At 38.9% G+C, this 18,634-nt stretch overlaps 1 protein-coding gene across 7 annotated transcripts in view; it reads left to right on the top strand.

Annotated features, from left to right (window-relative positions):
* FRMD4B (FERM domain containing 4B) overlaps positions 1 to 18,634 on the top strand; it is a 256,120-nt gene that overhangs the window by 164,619 nt on the left and 72,867 nt on the right. For 5 of the 7 annotated variants that reach the window (XM_039328770.1, XM_039328769.1, XM_039328768.1 and 2 more), the window contains 2 exons: positions 5,749 to 5,805; positions 6,654 to 6,676. In XM_039328770.1, coding sequence (XP_039184704.1) covers positions 5,749 to 5,805; positions 6,654 to 6,676 — 80 coding nt within the window. Of the gene's footprint in view, positions 1 to 5,435; positions 5,475 to 5,552; positions 5,604 to 5,748; positions 5,806 to 6,653; positions 6,677 to 18,634 lie in introns of those variants that run through there. The other 2 variants (XM_039328773.1, XM_039328772.1) reach the window with 2 other exon arrangements.

The raw sequence follows: 18,634 nt of genomic DNA, 5'->3' as shown, positions 1-18,634 counted from the left end.
AAACATTTATTTTGGACGTTGATGAAGAGGACTAAACAAGACGCCTCCTGCTGAGTGAATCAAATCAATAACAAAAATAATGACATTCAAAATGAAACTGACCTGAGAAGATGCAGGAGAGAATCATGCAGAGACCTGCTATGTTTAGTTTTAACTAAAAACAAATGCTGTTCATGTTAATATCAAAGAAAAATTTAAAAATGCTGGGAAAACATTGAAAACAAAATCTGTCTGCAAATGTAGAAGAAATAATTGAAAAAATATTGATGCCATTTGTTTTAAAGAGTAACTGTGTGTCCTCTTTAAAGTGTGTTTGAACACTGCAATTTTGTCTGATAGTTTTATTTATTTAAAAATATTTATATAACTTCCCATCTTATAAAAAACTCTGGACGGCTCACAATCAAAAATTAAAGCAGGTAAAAACTATATTAATGCTACAAAAACCAGACTCATTAAACACCAAGACCTGGCACCAAGTCAAGCTTCCAATATGCAGGCACCTCATCCCAACTCTTAGGGGTAAAGGCATGTCTTTAGTGTTTTACGGACGTCTACGGGGGTGGAGGCCTGCTGAACTTCAAAAAAAGGTACACTTTCTAGTTCTTATAAAAGTAAAGGTTTTCCCTGTTCAGTTATTTCCAACTCTGGGGGGGGGGGCTATCTGCTCATCTCCATTTCTTAGCTGAGGGTGTCAGCATTGTCCAGAGACATTTCCATGGTGTTCTATCCCAGCCTATAGCCGTCCTTGTTAAAGGCACAAGGACCAAACCCCTGTTGATAAAATAGGCTGGAGACTTAAAACAAAACAAATCCCTTTTAATATGGGTGACAAACCTGCCAAATAGTCCAGAAACAAAAGCAGCAAGACACCATCCAAATGGAGGAAATAGTCCACATGAAACACGATGCAAACAGTAGAGTAGTCACAGGCAAGATGAACAGAACAGGACCCCATGAAGTACTTTGCAAACGGTTGCCTTCAGCAACCAGCACGGCCCACACCTCCTCTTTTTATACAGCAGTCCCAAGGCATTGCCTCTCAGTGCCTTCTCCTTTTTCCCTGGAGTTGTTGTATTGACTGCTGCTGATCTACTCTCACTAATTGCCAGCGAATACGAGCATCAGTTAGCATCTCCATCAGGTGTGAGTCCTCCGAGTCTGACTCATTCTCCTCACACAGCTGAGCTTCATCAGGAACATGACTGGAGGGCCCAGGCTCTTCATCAAACCATGAGTCATGTAATTCATCAGACCCTCCCTCTGACCCTGATGGCCCTTCAAATGCCCCGTCCACCTCCTCCTCAGATTCCTCAGACTCAGCTGTTGGGAACACAGGCTGGCACGGAATCACAACACATGGTAATGTGGCCAGCATGACTATACGCCAAGGGGCACAGAATGCTGTTACGTTTCCACCAAAGTGGTACCTATTTATCTACTCACCTGCAGGAGTTGGGACAAGTAACGGGAGCTCACTCCATCACGCAGAACTCAGTCTTAAACCTGGTATGTCAGCTTTCTAGCTGACAAGTTCAGCATCTTTAACCACTGAGCCATTGAGCCCCTAGCTCCCATAAGATGGAAATATTTAAGGTAACAGCTTTAACACTGATTCCCAGTGGAAAGCCAAATGGGTCGCTGAACTTCCAGTCATAGAAAGACATATATATAACCCCACAAAAAAAGGTGCCAGCGTCAGCAATGGACAATCCTGAATAGGATTTGCACCTCATATAGCATCTGCCGGGACTCTCTGTAGAAATAGGGCAGGGGTAGGCAACCCAAAACACTCAAAGAGCCACTTGGACCCGTTTCCCACCAAAAACAGAACACTGGGAGCCGCAAAACCCTTTTGATATCTAAAATGAAGATAACACTGCATATATCCTTTTTTACCTTTATTATAGGTGTGTGTATGTGTATGTGTGTGTGTGTATATATATATATATATATATATATATATATATATATATATATATATATATATATATATGCACACACACACACACACACATATACACATTAAAATAAAAGTAAAAATATGACTCTTGGGAATATCCATACTATTAAAACAATGATCACCAAGAGAATGCTTTAAGAGAATAAAATTACATACACACACAGGTAAAAAAAGGATATATGCAGTGTTATCTTCATTTTAGATGTCAAAAGGGTCTCTCTCTCCCTCCCTCTCTATCTGCCCTTGGTCTGCCACTCCTCTTCCCCCACTCTCTCTCTCTCCCTCTCTCTCTCTTTCTCTCTCTCTCTTTCTCCCCCCCCCCCTCCTATCTGCTGCTCACCTGGCAAGCTTCAAGCTGTTGTCCAACAACCTCCGGGGTAGGCAACCTCGTCTCTTTTATGACTCATGGACTTCAACTCCCAGAATTCCTGAGTCAGCCTAGCTGGGCTAGCTAGCTCTCTCCTGCCCTTCCTGCTTCCTGCTTCCTTCAGAGACGCAGCAAAGGGAGGAGCTCTGCCCAGAAAGCTTTTCAGCTGCTCGGAGAACACTGTGAGTGCACTCTTTTACACACACACAAAACACACACACACACAGACACACACACACACACACACACAGAGAGAGAAGCAGGGAAGTGCAATTGCCTCTCTCTGTCTCTGTCTCTCTCTGCAAAGGCAGAGGAGGCTGGGAGCCACAGGGGAAGGCTCAAAGAGCCGCATGCGGCTCCAGAGCCGCAGGTTGCCGACCTGTGAAATAGGGCATAGTATCCTCCTTCAGTGTGACTGCGGGGTCCGACATCAAACTGTAGATCACATCATGACCAACTGTAAACTGAGGGCAGCTACTAGTCCAGTATCTGATTTTTTTAATATAAACGATGCTGCACTTCAATAGTTAGATGGCCTAGACCAGGGGTAGGCAACCTTGGCTCTTTTATGGCTCGTGGACTTCAACTCCAGAATTCCTGAGCTAGCCATGCTGAGGGGAAAGAGAGGTTTCCAAGCTGAGCCATGCTAACTCAGGAATTCTGGGAACTGAAGTCCACGAGTCATAAAAGAGCCAATGTTGCCTACCCCTGACCTAGACACTGATCTTTTTAACATTTATATTTTATTGTGTTCTACTAACCTAGATGAAATGTTAATATATATTGCTAGTCTGTGTATAATATGCTAAATAAATTTAAGGTAAGAGACAAGGAGCATACCCACCCTTCTGACCTGATAAGTAAATGACCTTAGGGAAAGGTGGTCCCACAGACAGCCTGGCCCTGGACCACATAGGACTTTTAAGGTGATGACCAGCACCTTGAATTGCACCCAGAAGCTGGAAGCCGGTGCAACTCACAAGACAGAGGTGTTACATATGCAAGCCTAGTGACATCCATCTCTGTGCACACTGTTGAAGTTTCTGGGTGGTTTTAAGGGCAGCCCCATGTAGAGTGTATTGCAGTAAATCAAAGGGAGGTTTGGATACTGTGAGCAAGGCCTCCCAGTCAAAAGCCCTTCTAACCACAGCTGCCACTTCCAATAAGAAGAATTCCATTATTTTTTCCCCACATAAAAGAAAAAATAGTGAGAATTAAAGAAAAAAAACAGCATCAAAAGGATTGGTTAAGTTTGCATGTGTGAAGTTTTGGGGCACAATTCATATCTACAACAGGTGACAATAAGCCAGACTGTGGAAGGGCAATGCAACTTTATTCTAGGGAGGGTGTGAATACTACATTTTTTCTATTTAACAGATCCTTAAGATATGAATTATTACATATGAGATCTAAAGTTTATTGTTTTGTTTGTTTCTTTGTTTGTTTTTGGGGGGCTGCAAAAATCTTCTTTTATTAATAATTTTTTATTTTTCCAAACTCTCCCCCATACATATACCGTAATACTTATCAGATATTAACATACATTTCCTCCACACTCACATACAGATAATTTTAACAAAATGAAATAAATACATACACATGACTTTTGGTGTTGCTCGCCCATTTCCCCTTTCACCGTATCCACACTCCTTCTTCTCTACCTTCTTTCTCCCTTTCTTCTCTTCCCTACTTCCCTCTTCTTCCTCTCCTCTCCTTCACCACTCTCCTCCCCTTTCCTCTTCCTCCAACCTTCCTACTTCCTTCTCCCCTCCTTTACTCTTTTCTCTCTCCTCTCCTTTCTTCCCTCTCATCCCTCTTCAAGATCTAAAGTTTATTGTATGCTTCTTGATTTATAGAAAGCATATGATAAATGAATAGGCTTGAATTGTGGAATGGTTAGCAGAAGTATGCAATTAAAGGTTGATTGCTAAATACAACATAATTGAAGTTCAACTTGCAAAACAAACTGTAAAGTTAAGGAAGATGACTGATACACCGAGCTGTATTGCCAAGGTAACAAATGGTAAAACAAGTTTTCAGTTCAAAATGGCTAGATAGTGTGGGCAAGTGACACGTTCATCTCCATAATTCACTGAACTGTAAGATGGGGAAGAGGTACAACACAATCAGACTGACAAAAATTTGTATTGTATCTAATGATATATGTAGTTTTAGCCTTCCTATAGAGCTGATTGGTTGGCCTGGTATGCCTAGTGTGACTAACACAAGTATATGAAAGAAGAGTGAATGGATTGAGAGAAAAGGGAAACACTGAGGAAGTTGTGGTGCAATGGCATTCATAAGATCTTCAAAAAGAAACAGAGACACGGTGTCTAGAGAACAAAACACTATGTCCAATGCATTCGTTGGACATACAAATATAGGTAATCAGTTCTGACTTACTGACCACAATTGAAACCGGCAACTCCACTGAGAAGTGCTCTGGGAACTAACTAAATAATAATATTGAATGACCCAGACTTACAAACCTCACTTCAGCTTCTGTTGTTAAGTGAATCTCCACAGTCATTAAGCAAGACATCACATGATCACAACTTGAAATTTTATTGCCAATTTCTGCAATAAATGGTCATGAAAACCTGTTGGTTTCAAAGCACACAAATGTCCACCACTAACTTCAAACAGGCACTAAATTGGCATTTGATAATGGAGGACCTGCAGTTTTCAAAATAGATTAGGGTAAGGTAACTGCTGTTGGCATAAACGGAACCATTTCTTTTTCTTATTTCTTTGTTTTATTTCATATTCCTTTTCTGCTTTTCGCATAATGTTGTTTAACCCAAAGGGTAAAGATGATGGACATGTATAAATTTAATCAGCTATGTTTTCATTTAGAAATTAAATATGCACGCTTATTTAAACAAGATAACTCAAGTTAGCAATCTCACCACCAAAGAATAGTGTTTCTTAATGCTTACTGTACTTCATCAACCCAATGGGACATATTTCCTAGTGTATATGCATAGGATTATTGTGAGTGTGCGTGTTTGCATAATTCTGAGCACCCTCCACAAACAGAAGTGTATTAGCAAAGTATCTAGTCATTGCAGTTGTTGAACCCTGGGAAACCCGGAGGGTCAAAATTTGCAAGCTGGAGTCATGATTCATCAAAGATTGCAAGCGGTCTGGTTGACAATTTCCTTCTTCCTCCCAATTCTTCTTTTCTTGCAGGATGTTTTCCCGTTTTCCATATTAATAAGCAATTATCCAAACTTTATGGCTATATTACATTCACCCCTTTCCGCTGTAATGGTACGACCTGGAAATGGAAGGAAAACCCAGGGCTGCTGAGTAGTATTAGACTAAGAGATTCCGTGTAATCTGAGGCGAGGGGAGATTTCCCTTCTCTGCGGAGTTCAGCCGTGTTAACTTGATACTTCCCTCTTTATTTAAACAGGGGCATATTGAAGTGGAAAGCGAGACAGTCTTTAGATTAGCTGCTTTGATTTTACAGGTAAGATTTTCCCGAACTCATTTTATGGTTTCTTTTAACCTGCCATGCTTTCATTTCCCAGACTGGAGTTTCTGCAGCATTGTTTATATATTTTTTATAAAATGTAAAACTATACCCAGCTGACCCAGTTAAAAACGGAATACCTGTTTGTTCTTCACGTTTGCAAATCTGTCGTGCAAAGCGATCACTGTGCGGATATTTAAAATTTGCCGGAGAATAAATTCATGAAAAAAACTTATTTTGGAGTGGGGCAGCGTGCTCTGAGTAAGGTATACTTTTGTGTCATGTGCCTGGTATATATTTTCCGTAATGCTAAAGCTATATGTTGGACACAGGAGAAAGATTATGAAGTAGAGAAAAAAGGGGCTGTAATTATATTGAAAATCACTACGAAGACTTTAAAATGTCTCATCAATTCTGCTTCAATTATTTATCATGTAGTTGATTTTGCATGGGTTATTTTTCTTAAGAAGAGGGTTCCGTTTGTATTAATACATTCTAATAAAATAATGAAACTTTGATTTTTTTAAAAAAAAATGTGTTTGAAATGGATCCAGATTACCAGAGCTGTGTAATTTTAATTTTTGTCTTACATACATGATGTGGGGGTCGTGGAGGGAGTGAGTTGGTTCTTTTAAATAACAAAACATGTTTGTTTGTTTTTTTAAAAAAAAGCCTCCCAGACCACTGGTGTACTTTTAATTTGCGCATAGGGTCAGCATTTGTTCAAAATTATTAACTTGAATTTTAATGATGTGGTATGATATTTACTGTAAATGAAATGTAAACAACCATTACAAAACAAAACAAAAAAAGATTTCTAACATGATTTTTTTCCCCCTTTATAGGAAGCAAAAGGAGACTACTCTAGGTAATTACATTTCCTTTTTCATTATTAACCTGTGGGTGGGGTTTAGCTTTTCCTGCATTTGGAATCACAAAGCAGAGCAAGTGCAATAACCAGCATAAATTCAAAGTGAATACTAGCAAAGGGGTATATTGCTTTTGTGGGCAAGTGAAAATTGAGCTATTCTTTTCCAAAGTGCAATAGTCTGGATGCTTATACAGTATTAGCTAATCTGTGATGAAGTAAATCTTCTCAGTATTTTGTAGCAAGCTAGCCTCCATCTAGACTAGAGAGGTTCCTTTCACAACACCCCCCCCCCCAACTTCCCTGTAAATCTCCTAATGATCTGATCTGTGAATAGCCCTAATGTATGCTTAGCAAAAAGTTTGTCAGCCTTGTAGATCAATGTGCAGTCCTTTTGCAGCTGCTTCAAGGGGGCTCACCCGTCACACTCCTATCCTGACAGCTGTATTGTGGCTGCTGGAAGATTTTGAGCTTGGTGGATTCAGCTCTTACCTACCATGTGCAAATCAGATGCAGCTTTAGTCAGTTTTCTTCCTATCAGCAAAATACAATCCCTTCAGTGTGCAATTCTTGTAGGAGCAATTAAATAAAAAGGACATTGTGTCTGAGTTGAAAGTGGTGCTGGGCAGCTTAATTAGCAGCAGCTCACTTAAGAGATTTTGTAAGAGGAGAACACTGTTAGTCTATGGTATTCCAAAAGCAGAAGGAGTTAATATAGGCAAAAGCTTTAATCAGGTGACAGAGAGTGGCTAAAGTGATGTCAGATTTAAATTAGGGGGAGGAGAAGAATGCAAGAGTGATTGGTTTTTAACCAGATTAATGTTTCATTAATGGCTTGATTTCTTGCAAAGGAAAAAGATGGCTTGTTGTTGCTTACCATTCTGCCAAAATTAGATGTATGTATGGTTATATTCTGACATGACCTGTTGTAAGATTCTATTTTTTTTTGCCACTAGGCAAATGCATTGTTTTCTGTTGTGCATGATTGGGTGGAAGAGGCAGAGACTTTCTCAGTCAAAAAGCTCAGTCTAATATCCAAAAGTATTTTGCAAGTCAGAAGGTTTCAGAAAAAGAGGAAGCTAAAAGAACCATGCCATAAAAGGAGGGAATGAGTTGGTTTGCTCACTGCTTGTTTTAGCCTGGTATACCACTATATGGTTATTTCTGCAGAAATGAAGTCCTGGATAGAAAATAAGATTGAATACTCTTATTCTATAGCAAAATTACTGTCATAGTCCTTGGCAGCACCAGTCAGTTTGACTTGAGCAAACTTCAAAACAGCTAGGAAGGGTTGGACTTGGATGAGAGACTACCAAGAAATCTCAGGACTGTAGACTTGATGGGTTTTTTTAATTGATTGACCTTGCTGCTGGTCTTTCTCTTTTTCTCTTTGCTTCCACCTTTCTCAGCCACCAGAACCTTCTCCAAAGAGCTAAGTCTTTGCACAATAGGTTCGAAGTTATTCATTCCCCAAGTGAGAATTCTGTGTTAATTTGTTTGAGATCCATCAGTTTGATGATCCATTGGTTGCCCTTGGCATTCTCAAGAATCTTCTCCAATACCAAGTTCAAAACTGCCAATACTTATCCTACTTCTTCAGAGTCCAACTTTGTCTATGCTGTTCTGAACTTCATAGGTGTAAACATAGCATCTGAATATATTTTCAGAGCCCTTTATGGCTATTATATCAAGTGTTAGTAGTCTAGTGTATATTTCTTGACCGCTTGATCCTTTAAAAAAAAACAATCAGGTAGGAGGGAATTGCAATCTACTTTGCAGTTAGCAGGTTGTACTAGTGTTTCATAGCTTCCTTCTATCAGTTTACCAACAACTTGTGTTAACACTGCTAATCACTTGGTGATCGTGTTCGCACATGATCCTTGGAATTATCTGTGCCAGTTGCTTGGGTTTGCATGATTCATGAATCATAAATTAAATACCGCCTGTGGCTGGTTAGTTTGTGATTTAGTATGTTGTGTGAACACAGCCAATCTATTATTAGGTTAGCTTGGATCATCATCTGGATCAGCACACATCCTTCATAGCTTACAGCTATCAGGTGTATTATATCAGTATGTCTGGTGCCAAAATATCTACTTTTAAGTGTCTTAATTAAGCAGTTGCTGCTTTTTTGTAACAGAATGCAAGAAATGATTAAGGGTGGTGATTTTTACAAATAGGGATGAAAACATTAAGGCTTCAAACTGATAAAGATTAATTAATCACAGATTAGAACTCTTAATTGTTAATCTGATTTAATCCATGAAAGGATCTGAAGTGTGTTGAAGGTGCCATCATGCAGAATGTTACATGCATATTGTGAGTTGGCAAGACATTTAATTTGCTAAGTTTAAAGGAGCAGCTGTCTTAATTAGATATGAAGTCTAAACTATACTGAGACATCTTTGAGACCAGTAATTATTTTATTGATAGTCTAGACCTTAAATACTTTCACACAGAATTGACTCAATTATACTGTATGTATTAATTACATCTGAGAAGCTTTATGGGCAAATGTGCAGGATGAGAACTCCAGAAAATGAAGATGAGGGAACTGAATTATTTAAAGGTGGTTATTCTCTGAGATCAGTAGCAGTTGCTGCAACATGTTCAATTTGTTGCTTTGGTAAGGGAAAAATCATCTTTGCTTTAGTTTCTTCTTTATGCTATGGAATTGGTAATGCCAAGTCCAGGCAGCTGTTTAATGTCAACTTGGGACATTTGTAGACATTCAGGAAACTCCTGCATCATTTACTAGAGTTAAAGCAAGGTCACTGCCATGTGTCAAGCTGTCCCAAGGAAGTTGCTAGCATATGTATGAAACAGCAGGTGTAGGCCACTTGTGCTAAGAATTTATGTAGATGTGCTGCATTCATTTTGCAGACACGGTATTTTTTTTAGAAAAAAAAATACAGACTTTGATGCAAGGATGTGTTCAGTTCAATGTCAATACATTTAGGGCTCATTTGCATTTCTTCAATGTCTTAATGCAAGGATTGTCTGACTACCATTCTGAGAGAGAGAAATATGTGACAACCATTAATTTTACCTACAGTAGTGGCCAAAATTGTGGAAACCTTTTGGGAAAAGTGTACAGTAGAAATGCCATCTTTGGTTAAGTTTCCACCAATTTTTCTTCTAATTTCTTTATAACTGTAGCCTTGTTCACTTAATAATACTATTTTACATCGCTTTCTGGGCAACCAGTCAACTCTTTGCACCATTACTTTAATTTTATTACGTTTTACAAGCTCACTAAATGAAAGAACACAAAAAAACCCGAACCAACTTGATAGGGATCGCATAATACCCTGACAAATGCCCTCCTCTCAGCTTCAATACATGACATCAATAACTGAATCCTACTGTGATCTGATTGGCTCATTGCCAAAACAAGATGACACCTGATTGGCTCTCTAAACACTCATGCTCATTGGCTACAGTCAGATGAAGGAAAGCTACTACCTGATATCAACCTAAGCAAGCTGTACTTCCTTTTTCTGGTTATTTGGCTATAACTTCATAGAATACAGTACAGATAATTGAACAAACTTTGTTGCATTACATTCTTGATTAAATTATCTTTCCATTGATATATAATTTTATGGCACTACCCCAAAAACAAAGTGGTGTTATTAACCAAGAGACCTCCAAAATACACTTTTCCCAAAAGGTTTCCACAATTTTGGCCACTACTGTAGTCTGCCAGAAAGGCAGACTTTCTCCCTTTCTTATTCCACATTCAACTACTGTTTTCCAGCTTCTACTGGTGCAAATGTGGCCATGTAGTCGGCCTACTGTGTTTCATTTGTTTGTAGGCAAATGCCTCCACTCCAGTTGCCTAGTGTACATTGTGATGGTGACATCCCCTTAACGTTTACTTGATGACCACTATTTACTGGGTTTCACACACAAACCAATACTGCCCCAGGAAGTGATAGCTGGTGAGATGGAATGGACAGATTTTGCTCTACAGTGGAATGATGAAACAGGGAGCCTTTTTATTACTTGCTTACTTGTTTTATTTTAACCAGTCTAAGGAGTAGACTTCTGAAATAGCGATTTTTTTTACTAGTCCATCATGGAATTTTCCTTTATTACAGAATTTATTTTACTATATTTCCTTTATTCTGTAGATTTCTATATAGAAACAGATGAAATTGTACCATAAGAACATGAAGGCATTTTGAAAGAAGAAGAAAAAAACTAGTTCCAGCTTTATGTACTGTTCAACATCCAAAGTACTTTACTTACTTTAGGTAAAATTGTATGCATAATCAGTTAATGTAACTGATTAATCAGCTAAACTTTCTAAGCCGTCCAGAGTCATCTTGTAGGGGAGATGGAAGGCATACCAATTTAATAAAATAAAACAAACCTATGCCTTATTTCTTTTCCCCCTCTTTTCAAGCTGGTAGTTCCCCTTATCATTATCAGAGATACAGCAAACTTTAACAAGATAACTGAGTTCCAGCAAAACAATACCAGCATTGATTCTGTGGTTGATAAAAACATTGAAACAGTTGGCCTAAAAGCAGCTGGAAGAAGCACATGTCTGATGTGCTAGCCATCAAACTCTGTTGATGTCAAGCCTGAAGAAAATGGAATGGGCAGCTTGAAACCAGGTGCTGGCAAAGAAAAAAATTCCAAACCTTCACATATTTTAGCAGACAGGTTTTGTTTAGGGAGAAGTAACTATGTTTTGGAATTTATTTTACTATATTGTATCAGAGTTATCCACTGAGAATTGGATAATCTTTGCCCCCAGACTTGCTTAATATTTCAGCTTGTGCTAGCTGTGGATGATGGGACTTGATCCATGTGTGTAGGACAGTACTCATTGGAGAAATCTCAAATAATGCAGTCCTATAAATGACAACTCAGAAATGAAGTCCCAATGTAAGTTTAACTTGTGTAATAATCTTTAAAAAAAACAGTTTGAATTGAATATTGATGTAATTCTATACATTTTCTTCCCAACTCCATTTTGATGAAGTTACGTCCTCACATAAGCAATACTGTTTATAACTCTTGAGTACAATATTGGTAGAAAATCATAGTGCATTTTTTTTAAAAAGTTCATATGTTATAACCTGAGCTGTTTCCTCTGGTAACAATGATCAGACATTTTGCTAGGAGTGTGATACTTTTTTTATTTGTTATGAAAAGTATTCTTACTTTTCTTTCATCCTACCCAGGAATTCTAAGACTACACAAATACGGAAAAATAATACAATTATTTAATCATTAATAATTAGCTGTCCAGAGTTGTCCGACAGTTGAGATGAGTGGCTTATAAGTTTAATAAATAAGTAATAGAATAGAACTACAAAACTATATAAGACTAAAAATTAAGGCACATAACATGAATATACAAATCACGTTTTAAAATTTCTACACAAGTAAGCATTTTTTTTCATGATAACATTGAGGAGAAATATTGTGGACCAACTCTTCTAAACACAGTTATTACCACCAGCACAGATCTGTACTGACATTAAGGACAATTGAATCATAATACATGAGCACATTTTCAGATGGGTCCGATTTTTTTTAAGTTAGTATCCAAGTTGTAAATCTATTTCTATGTTTGTGGTGAGGGCAGAGTGATAGTTTATAGCAAGATATCAACTAGTGCTGTTGTTGCAGCCACAAGGATATTAACATGCTGTTAAGGAGACAGTCATGCCTGAGGGAACATATTGTCAGTGTTTTAGAAGAGAAAGCAAATCTTGTTTTAAAGGCTAAGGACATGTTTCTGTCCTTGAATGCTTTGTAGTAGATTCAAGCTGGGAAAAAAAAATCTGGCAGCAGAGCAGTAGCTTTAGAAGAATACTATACAGCCTCTCTTAAAATGTGCCAAGTGACATTTGCCAGAGGAGCTTTGAATGGGATGGAAAAGATGAGATCTTTTTACAGATCATTTATGGCTAGTGCTAGCAGGACAGCCATGGGTTTAAGCAGCCTTTTTAATAGCCAATCAAAACAATAAAAATGAGGATATACAGTCATAGAAGACAGGGGATGGGCATTTAGATTGAACTTGAATAGTAAACAAAACTTTTAAAATACTACTACATTTGGAAAAAGTCTACATCATAGCACTAAGACCTTTCTCTGACCCTTACGGAATAATTTTATACAAAGTAAAGCAGGCATCATTTTATGTGCCCTATTACAGCATAAAATGGAGTTATTGAATTCTCATTAACAACCACCTTCTAAACAGAAAAGAACTAAAACAAATTTAGTAGGCGCTTAACACCATATATAGGAGTAGCCAACCTCACTCTCACTGTAGAGCTTCCTATAATCCAAATAGCACCATCCAAAAAGAAGTGGAAGCCGGGATTTGCTAAACTATAACAAGAATAAGGAGTCCTCTGGAGAAGAGGGAGAAAAGTATTCTAATACATCAGGGGTTTCCAAAGTTGGCAACTTTAAGACTTGTGGCCTTAAACTGGAACTTTAACTCCCAGAATTCCCCAGCCAGTCATGGTTTGGAGACCCCTATAATACAATATTCAAGGAAGGAAAGGCAGGAAGTGATATTCCCATAGTGTAATGTTGGATAGTAGAGTCCTTTTATTGATCTGCTATAATGCTTTTATGTAATAAATTGTGCTCTGACTGTAAGGGAAAGTCTACTTTGTTTGGAGTGTTTTGAATGAGCTGTTTATTACACGGATTTGGCATGGGTTACTTATTAAACTGATTTGGAAACAGCTTCTTGTGTTCCGTAAAAAAAAAAAAAAACAGAAGAAGGGGTCATAATAGATTGTACAGTGCTGAACCATGCAAGTCTGCCAGGTCCCTTACGTTGTAATATTCTGAGAGTAAAAACTCTCTTACAGGTAGATTACCTCTTCTGACTTTCTAAGTAGCTTGCAAGCATTCAGCTGGTAAGCATGATCTTGCCTGCCGCTCTCCAAAAATAAAAAATAAATCATGACTGGATCATATTAGTAGTTTTTCTACTCAGTCTGGCTTTATACTTACTCCAGCATCGGAAGCAGAATAGTTTTCAATGTCAGGTACCAAGGAACTTGAGCAGAAAGTGCTATTGCATTGCATTTGAGGCCATTGTAGGGCCCAAATGCTTGATTAATAAGCCTTTGGTCTGATCCAGCAGCAGGGTTGGTATTCTTATAAGTGATTGAGGAGAAGTGTTTCTTATCAATATTAAATCCATCTTAATTCTGCATAGGATGTTAACCTATGCCATGCAAGCTGTTGCATTTAAAGAAGCCAGGAACATGAAAATATGGCACTCAGAGGTATATGTGCTGAGCTTCACCAGGGGTGTCAAACTCATAGTGTTACATGACGTGTCACGACGTATTTTTTTTCCATTGCCAGCAATGTGGTCGACGCAGTTTCGGCATGACACATCTGACAGTTTGACACCCCTGAACTTCAGCTAGGTCCTGTCCCTGCTGCTGGTGAGCAATCTTTCTAGCAAACAACTTGATAGCTGGACTTTACCTGCAAACCATGTCTTGTATTTTGTCTTACAATAAAAAGAGGACACCACTGATGTGGCTCATGTCTGTCCTGTTGCCAAAACAGATAAAGCACTTACTCATTTGTCCAATGTTGTTTGGATACTTTCACTAAAGTTCGTACAACTGGAGTCCCTTTTCTCTCAAGCACTTGTCTGTATATAAACAAACAGAAGAGCCGAGACAGCTGGAGTTCTCTTGGCTTCTCTTTTTCATTTCCCTGTTGCACTTGGGAAGGGAAATTGGCATGACATGCCTGTCAATAAATTTCAGATGTTGTGCTTCCTCAGCAGGATGGGGAGGGGGCTGAGGCTGGGAAGCAGGGAAAAGTTAGAGTCCCAAGGGAGAAGCAAAACAGGTCAGTACAAATCTGAAAAGCATGGATTTAACCCTGGAGGAAGCGTTCTCTGCATGGAGGTGGAGCCCAACTGCTTTGGAGGTGAAGAGAAAGTCCACTCCCATCTGGAACACTAATAGCAAAAGCAGCATTTCAATGCTTGCTTTTGGAAGCACAGATTTATATTCTGTTAATGCTTTATAGTTTTGCTAGCAATTCAGATTCCTTGCAGTTCATATTGTAAATCTCAAGGTGCGGCTTAAAAATAAATCTGCTCTTTTAGTATTGATTGGGGGGGAGTTCACAGATAGTAAATCAAGGTTACTTTACAAATCTGCTGAAGTTTCAAGCTCTGCTTGGAGTTTAATTTTGCTGAAAAGGATATTCTTCTCTGACTTGGATTAATGTAGAGCAACATAAAAGTTCCTTTAGCCCGGGGGTGGGAAACCTTGGCTATTTTATGACTTGTGGACTTCAACTCCCAGAATTCCTGAACAGCATGGTTCAAATTCCTTGGCTGGCTTAGGAATTCTGGGAGTTGAAGTCCACAAGTCATAAAAGGGCCAAGGTTCCCCACCCCTTCTCTAGCCTATCTGTGTTGTTATTTTTAAATAAAATCTGTTTTCAGAAAGAATATGCCCATGCCTTCTAAGGGACTCCAAGTCATAAGTCTGTTGACCAAAGATTCTACCTCAACTCCCGTAATGTCACTTTTGGTCTCTAAACCATTGGTTTCCATCTGGTTTATAGAGCTGCTTACCGAAGAAGTATGATGACCCAGCCTTAGGAAGCAAATCCATGAAGATGCATCTCCATTTGTTTCCTTTTGGGGTTCCTTTTTAAGTTGCACCCCAAATTTGTAGCTTGAACAGTCTTTCCATTCTAGGAGGGGGAAAGACTTAATGAAAATCTTTCCATCTTCCTTTGTCCGAGAGTGTGTATCTCATTAGTGGAGTTCAGATTAAGCCAAATATACTGTACTTACTTAACATTTCTTTTTTTTTATTTGCAGTATTCAAACCTTGCCTTTTTTTTTCTCTTCCTGAAAGTTCATTAAATTGCTCCCAGGGGAGGCTATATTTTCTTTAAATAGCTGACACATTGGGTTTGTATCATAGCCCATGGACTACAGAGATAACTGTGTCTGGTGTACCATAACAAGACTATGTAATGAATTCCTGATGGGTGACAAGTATAAGGAGTGTGAGAAGGGTATCATTATTTGGGTGATAAACACAGTTTGTAAGAGGAAAACATTTGTGTAAAACTATATCCTGCAGACTCTTGTTGCAGCTTAATTAAAAGTCAGGAACTTCCCCGTCAAATGGAAACAATGTGTGTTTTCTAAGTTCTTCAACTTGCCAAATATGCTTTCAGATGTGTGTTGCATAAATGCTAAATACAGCTGGCCATAAACTCAGTAGTGACATTCATTTATTTTTTTTTAGTTGAGAAAGAAAAAAAGGGAAGCTGTTCAAAGAAATCAGCTGCACTAATCTAAAAGGAATCAGATCCATACTGTGATGAAACCCTTGTCTGAACTTGTTTCACCTTAAGCTGATCTGGATTTAAAAACAATAACAGCAACAGCTAAGGCAACCTCTGGAATAACTGGCAAGCTAAGTAGGAGGGGTGGGAAGCAACTTTCTGTCTTTCCTTCTGGAGTAATTGGGCACTGCAAGCTAGTGATAAGCAGACAAAGGACAACAGGGGGCTGATTTAGAATTTAGGCTGTGGGCTCTCCTTATTTTGGTCTGTCTGCCACCCAGCAGCCTGACATATCACTCTTACCGGAACACTTGCTGCAGAGTTTTGAAATTGGGCTGATTCCTTTTGTCACATTGTTGATAACTTAATTAGCATTTGCAAGAACTGTCTTGCACCATCAAGGTCATTATGCAGAAATCATCTACCTTCAAAGAGAAAGGTTTCCTTTTGGAAGTGGTGTCCTTTTGGTCTTCTTTTGTGCTTTTACTTTAAATGACTTAGCAAAATTATGATGATTCAGAGGCATACACGTAACCCATAACAGTAATGTCTAAGAATGTAAAAATATCTAAGAAATGTAAAAAGCGGGTAATGGCTCTTAATAAAAAATAGCCATCCTTATCAAATCTTTATTTGGTTGTAGATCAGCAAGGAAAATACAGAAATCACTGTTAATTACATGAAAGAATATACAGTATATGCATGCATACATATACAGTATGTTCTAAAGCAGACATGTCAAACACAAGGCCCGGGGGCCGGATGTGGCCCGCAAAGTGGTTTCATGTGGCCCGCGAAGCCATCCTGGAAAGAGTGAGGGAATGGCCCCCACTGCCTTTGCCCTGGCCCAGGCCAGCTGGGAGCCAGTGTACAATTTTATGGTGGCCATCTATGCTGAAACACATTCAGTCTTAGCTCCATAAGCCCCCCCCCCCACATGGCCTGAGAGGAACAGTGAGGCTTCTCCAGTGGACCATGCCTTGGCACTTGCCCTGGTCCTACCCCCTTCTGCCAGAGACCCTCAGATCTGTCCCACTCCTGCCCAGGCCCCTACAGGCACCCTTGACATGAATGATGTAGAGCTGGCCACACTCACCCAGTAGGCCACACCCACTCCATCCACGCCCCCCAATAGGCCGCACCCATCCTGGCCACATCCACCCAGCCCCCTGAGGGCAACCACAATGCTGATGCGGCCCTCAATGAAATTGAGTTTGACACCCCTGTTCTAAAGTATCTAATCTAATGGATATTTTAGTAATGGAGTCATCCAGCAGACATTTGACTCCATTACACAAGAGAGCTGGAAGTTTGAGAAAGCAAATGGGTAGTGGACTTGAATCTATCTGTATACTACAAAACTCTTGTGTCTGTTTTATACTTTGTAACCTTTAATTGGATAAAGTGCAAAACTTTGCCAACAAAGTACATTCATGGGTTTACAGAATGCTAGGACCCATTACTCCAGAGGGAATGAAATTTGGGGAATTTGTGGCTACTTCAGTAATGCTGCTTCAGAACTGCTGCTGTGTTCATTTTATCCTCATTCTTAATGGACCCTGATAGCTTTCTGACCACTCAAGCAATCCTTCCCTTGCTCTCTCCCCCACCCAGCAGCAACCACTTACTTTCTCTGTTTAGGTAAGGAAATATCTCTGAAAGCCAACTGGTCATGGGTAATCTAATATACTACTAAAACTGTTGTGTCTGTTTGTAATCTTCAGTTTGGGCAAAATAATGCATTATGGGACAGTAGTTTTTGAACTAAGACCCCTTAAACCAGTGTTTCTCAACCTTGACAATTTTAAGGCATGTGGACTTCAACTCCCAGAATTCCACAGCCAGCAATGCCTTAAAATTGTCAAGGTTGAGAAACACTGCCTTAAACGGACTAACTTACAGTGTGCATCCACAATCCAGGACCCATTACTCCAGTGGGATTGAAATCTGGCAAAACTGTGGCAATTTCAGCACCGTTGCGCAACCACTATTTTACTGCAATCAACTGCAGTCATATGTTCATAATTTCCAATGGTCCCGGACAGCTTCCTACAAGCTAGTCAGTGGGGAAGCTAGCTTACTCTTTAGGATTTGCCAATACATTCAGGAAAAAGATAGTAATTTGTAGAAACATTTAATTGTGTCCCAGATGAATCATCTGAAGTAGAAACTACATTTTGTTTTAAGTTAGTCAGAGTATTTACTTTTCAAAGGTATATCCAGTAATAAATAAATATATATATATATATATATATATATATATATATATATATATATATATATATATATATATATATTAAACAGTCTGTACTGCTTGAGTATGTTTACCTGTAATATGAGCACAAATATGTACACAAGAAAAGTGCTTTCTTCATGCTTCAGAGATTACAGGAATATTGTACAGTAGTTCTATGCTAATACCGGTGCATACATTATACTAAAATCTAAACTAGGTTTATTTTGACAATAGTTAAATAAGCCATAGTGACTCAGTTCACACATAGTTCTAATTTGTAAAACCTGGCTTATACACCATGCATCTGAGTTTACATAATAAATTAAGATAAACCAAGAGACCCTGCCACTGTGCCTTAGCATGCTGCAATCAATCACTTAGAGCAGGGGTGTCAA

This window comes from Crotalus tigris, unplaced genomic scaffold (assembly GCF_016545835.1).
Source record: "Crotalus tigris isolate CLP2741 ecotype Arizona unplaced genomic scaffold, ASM1654583v1 scf7180000024383.4638030, whole genome shotgun sequence".
NCBI lineage: Eukaryota > Metazoa > Chordata > Lepidosauria > Squamata > Viperidae > Crotalus > Crotalus tigris.
Note: the sequence above shows the minus strand (reverse complement) of the source record. Positions and strands in the feature narration are given on the sequence as shown.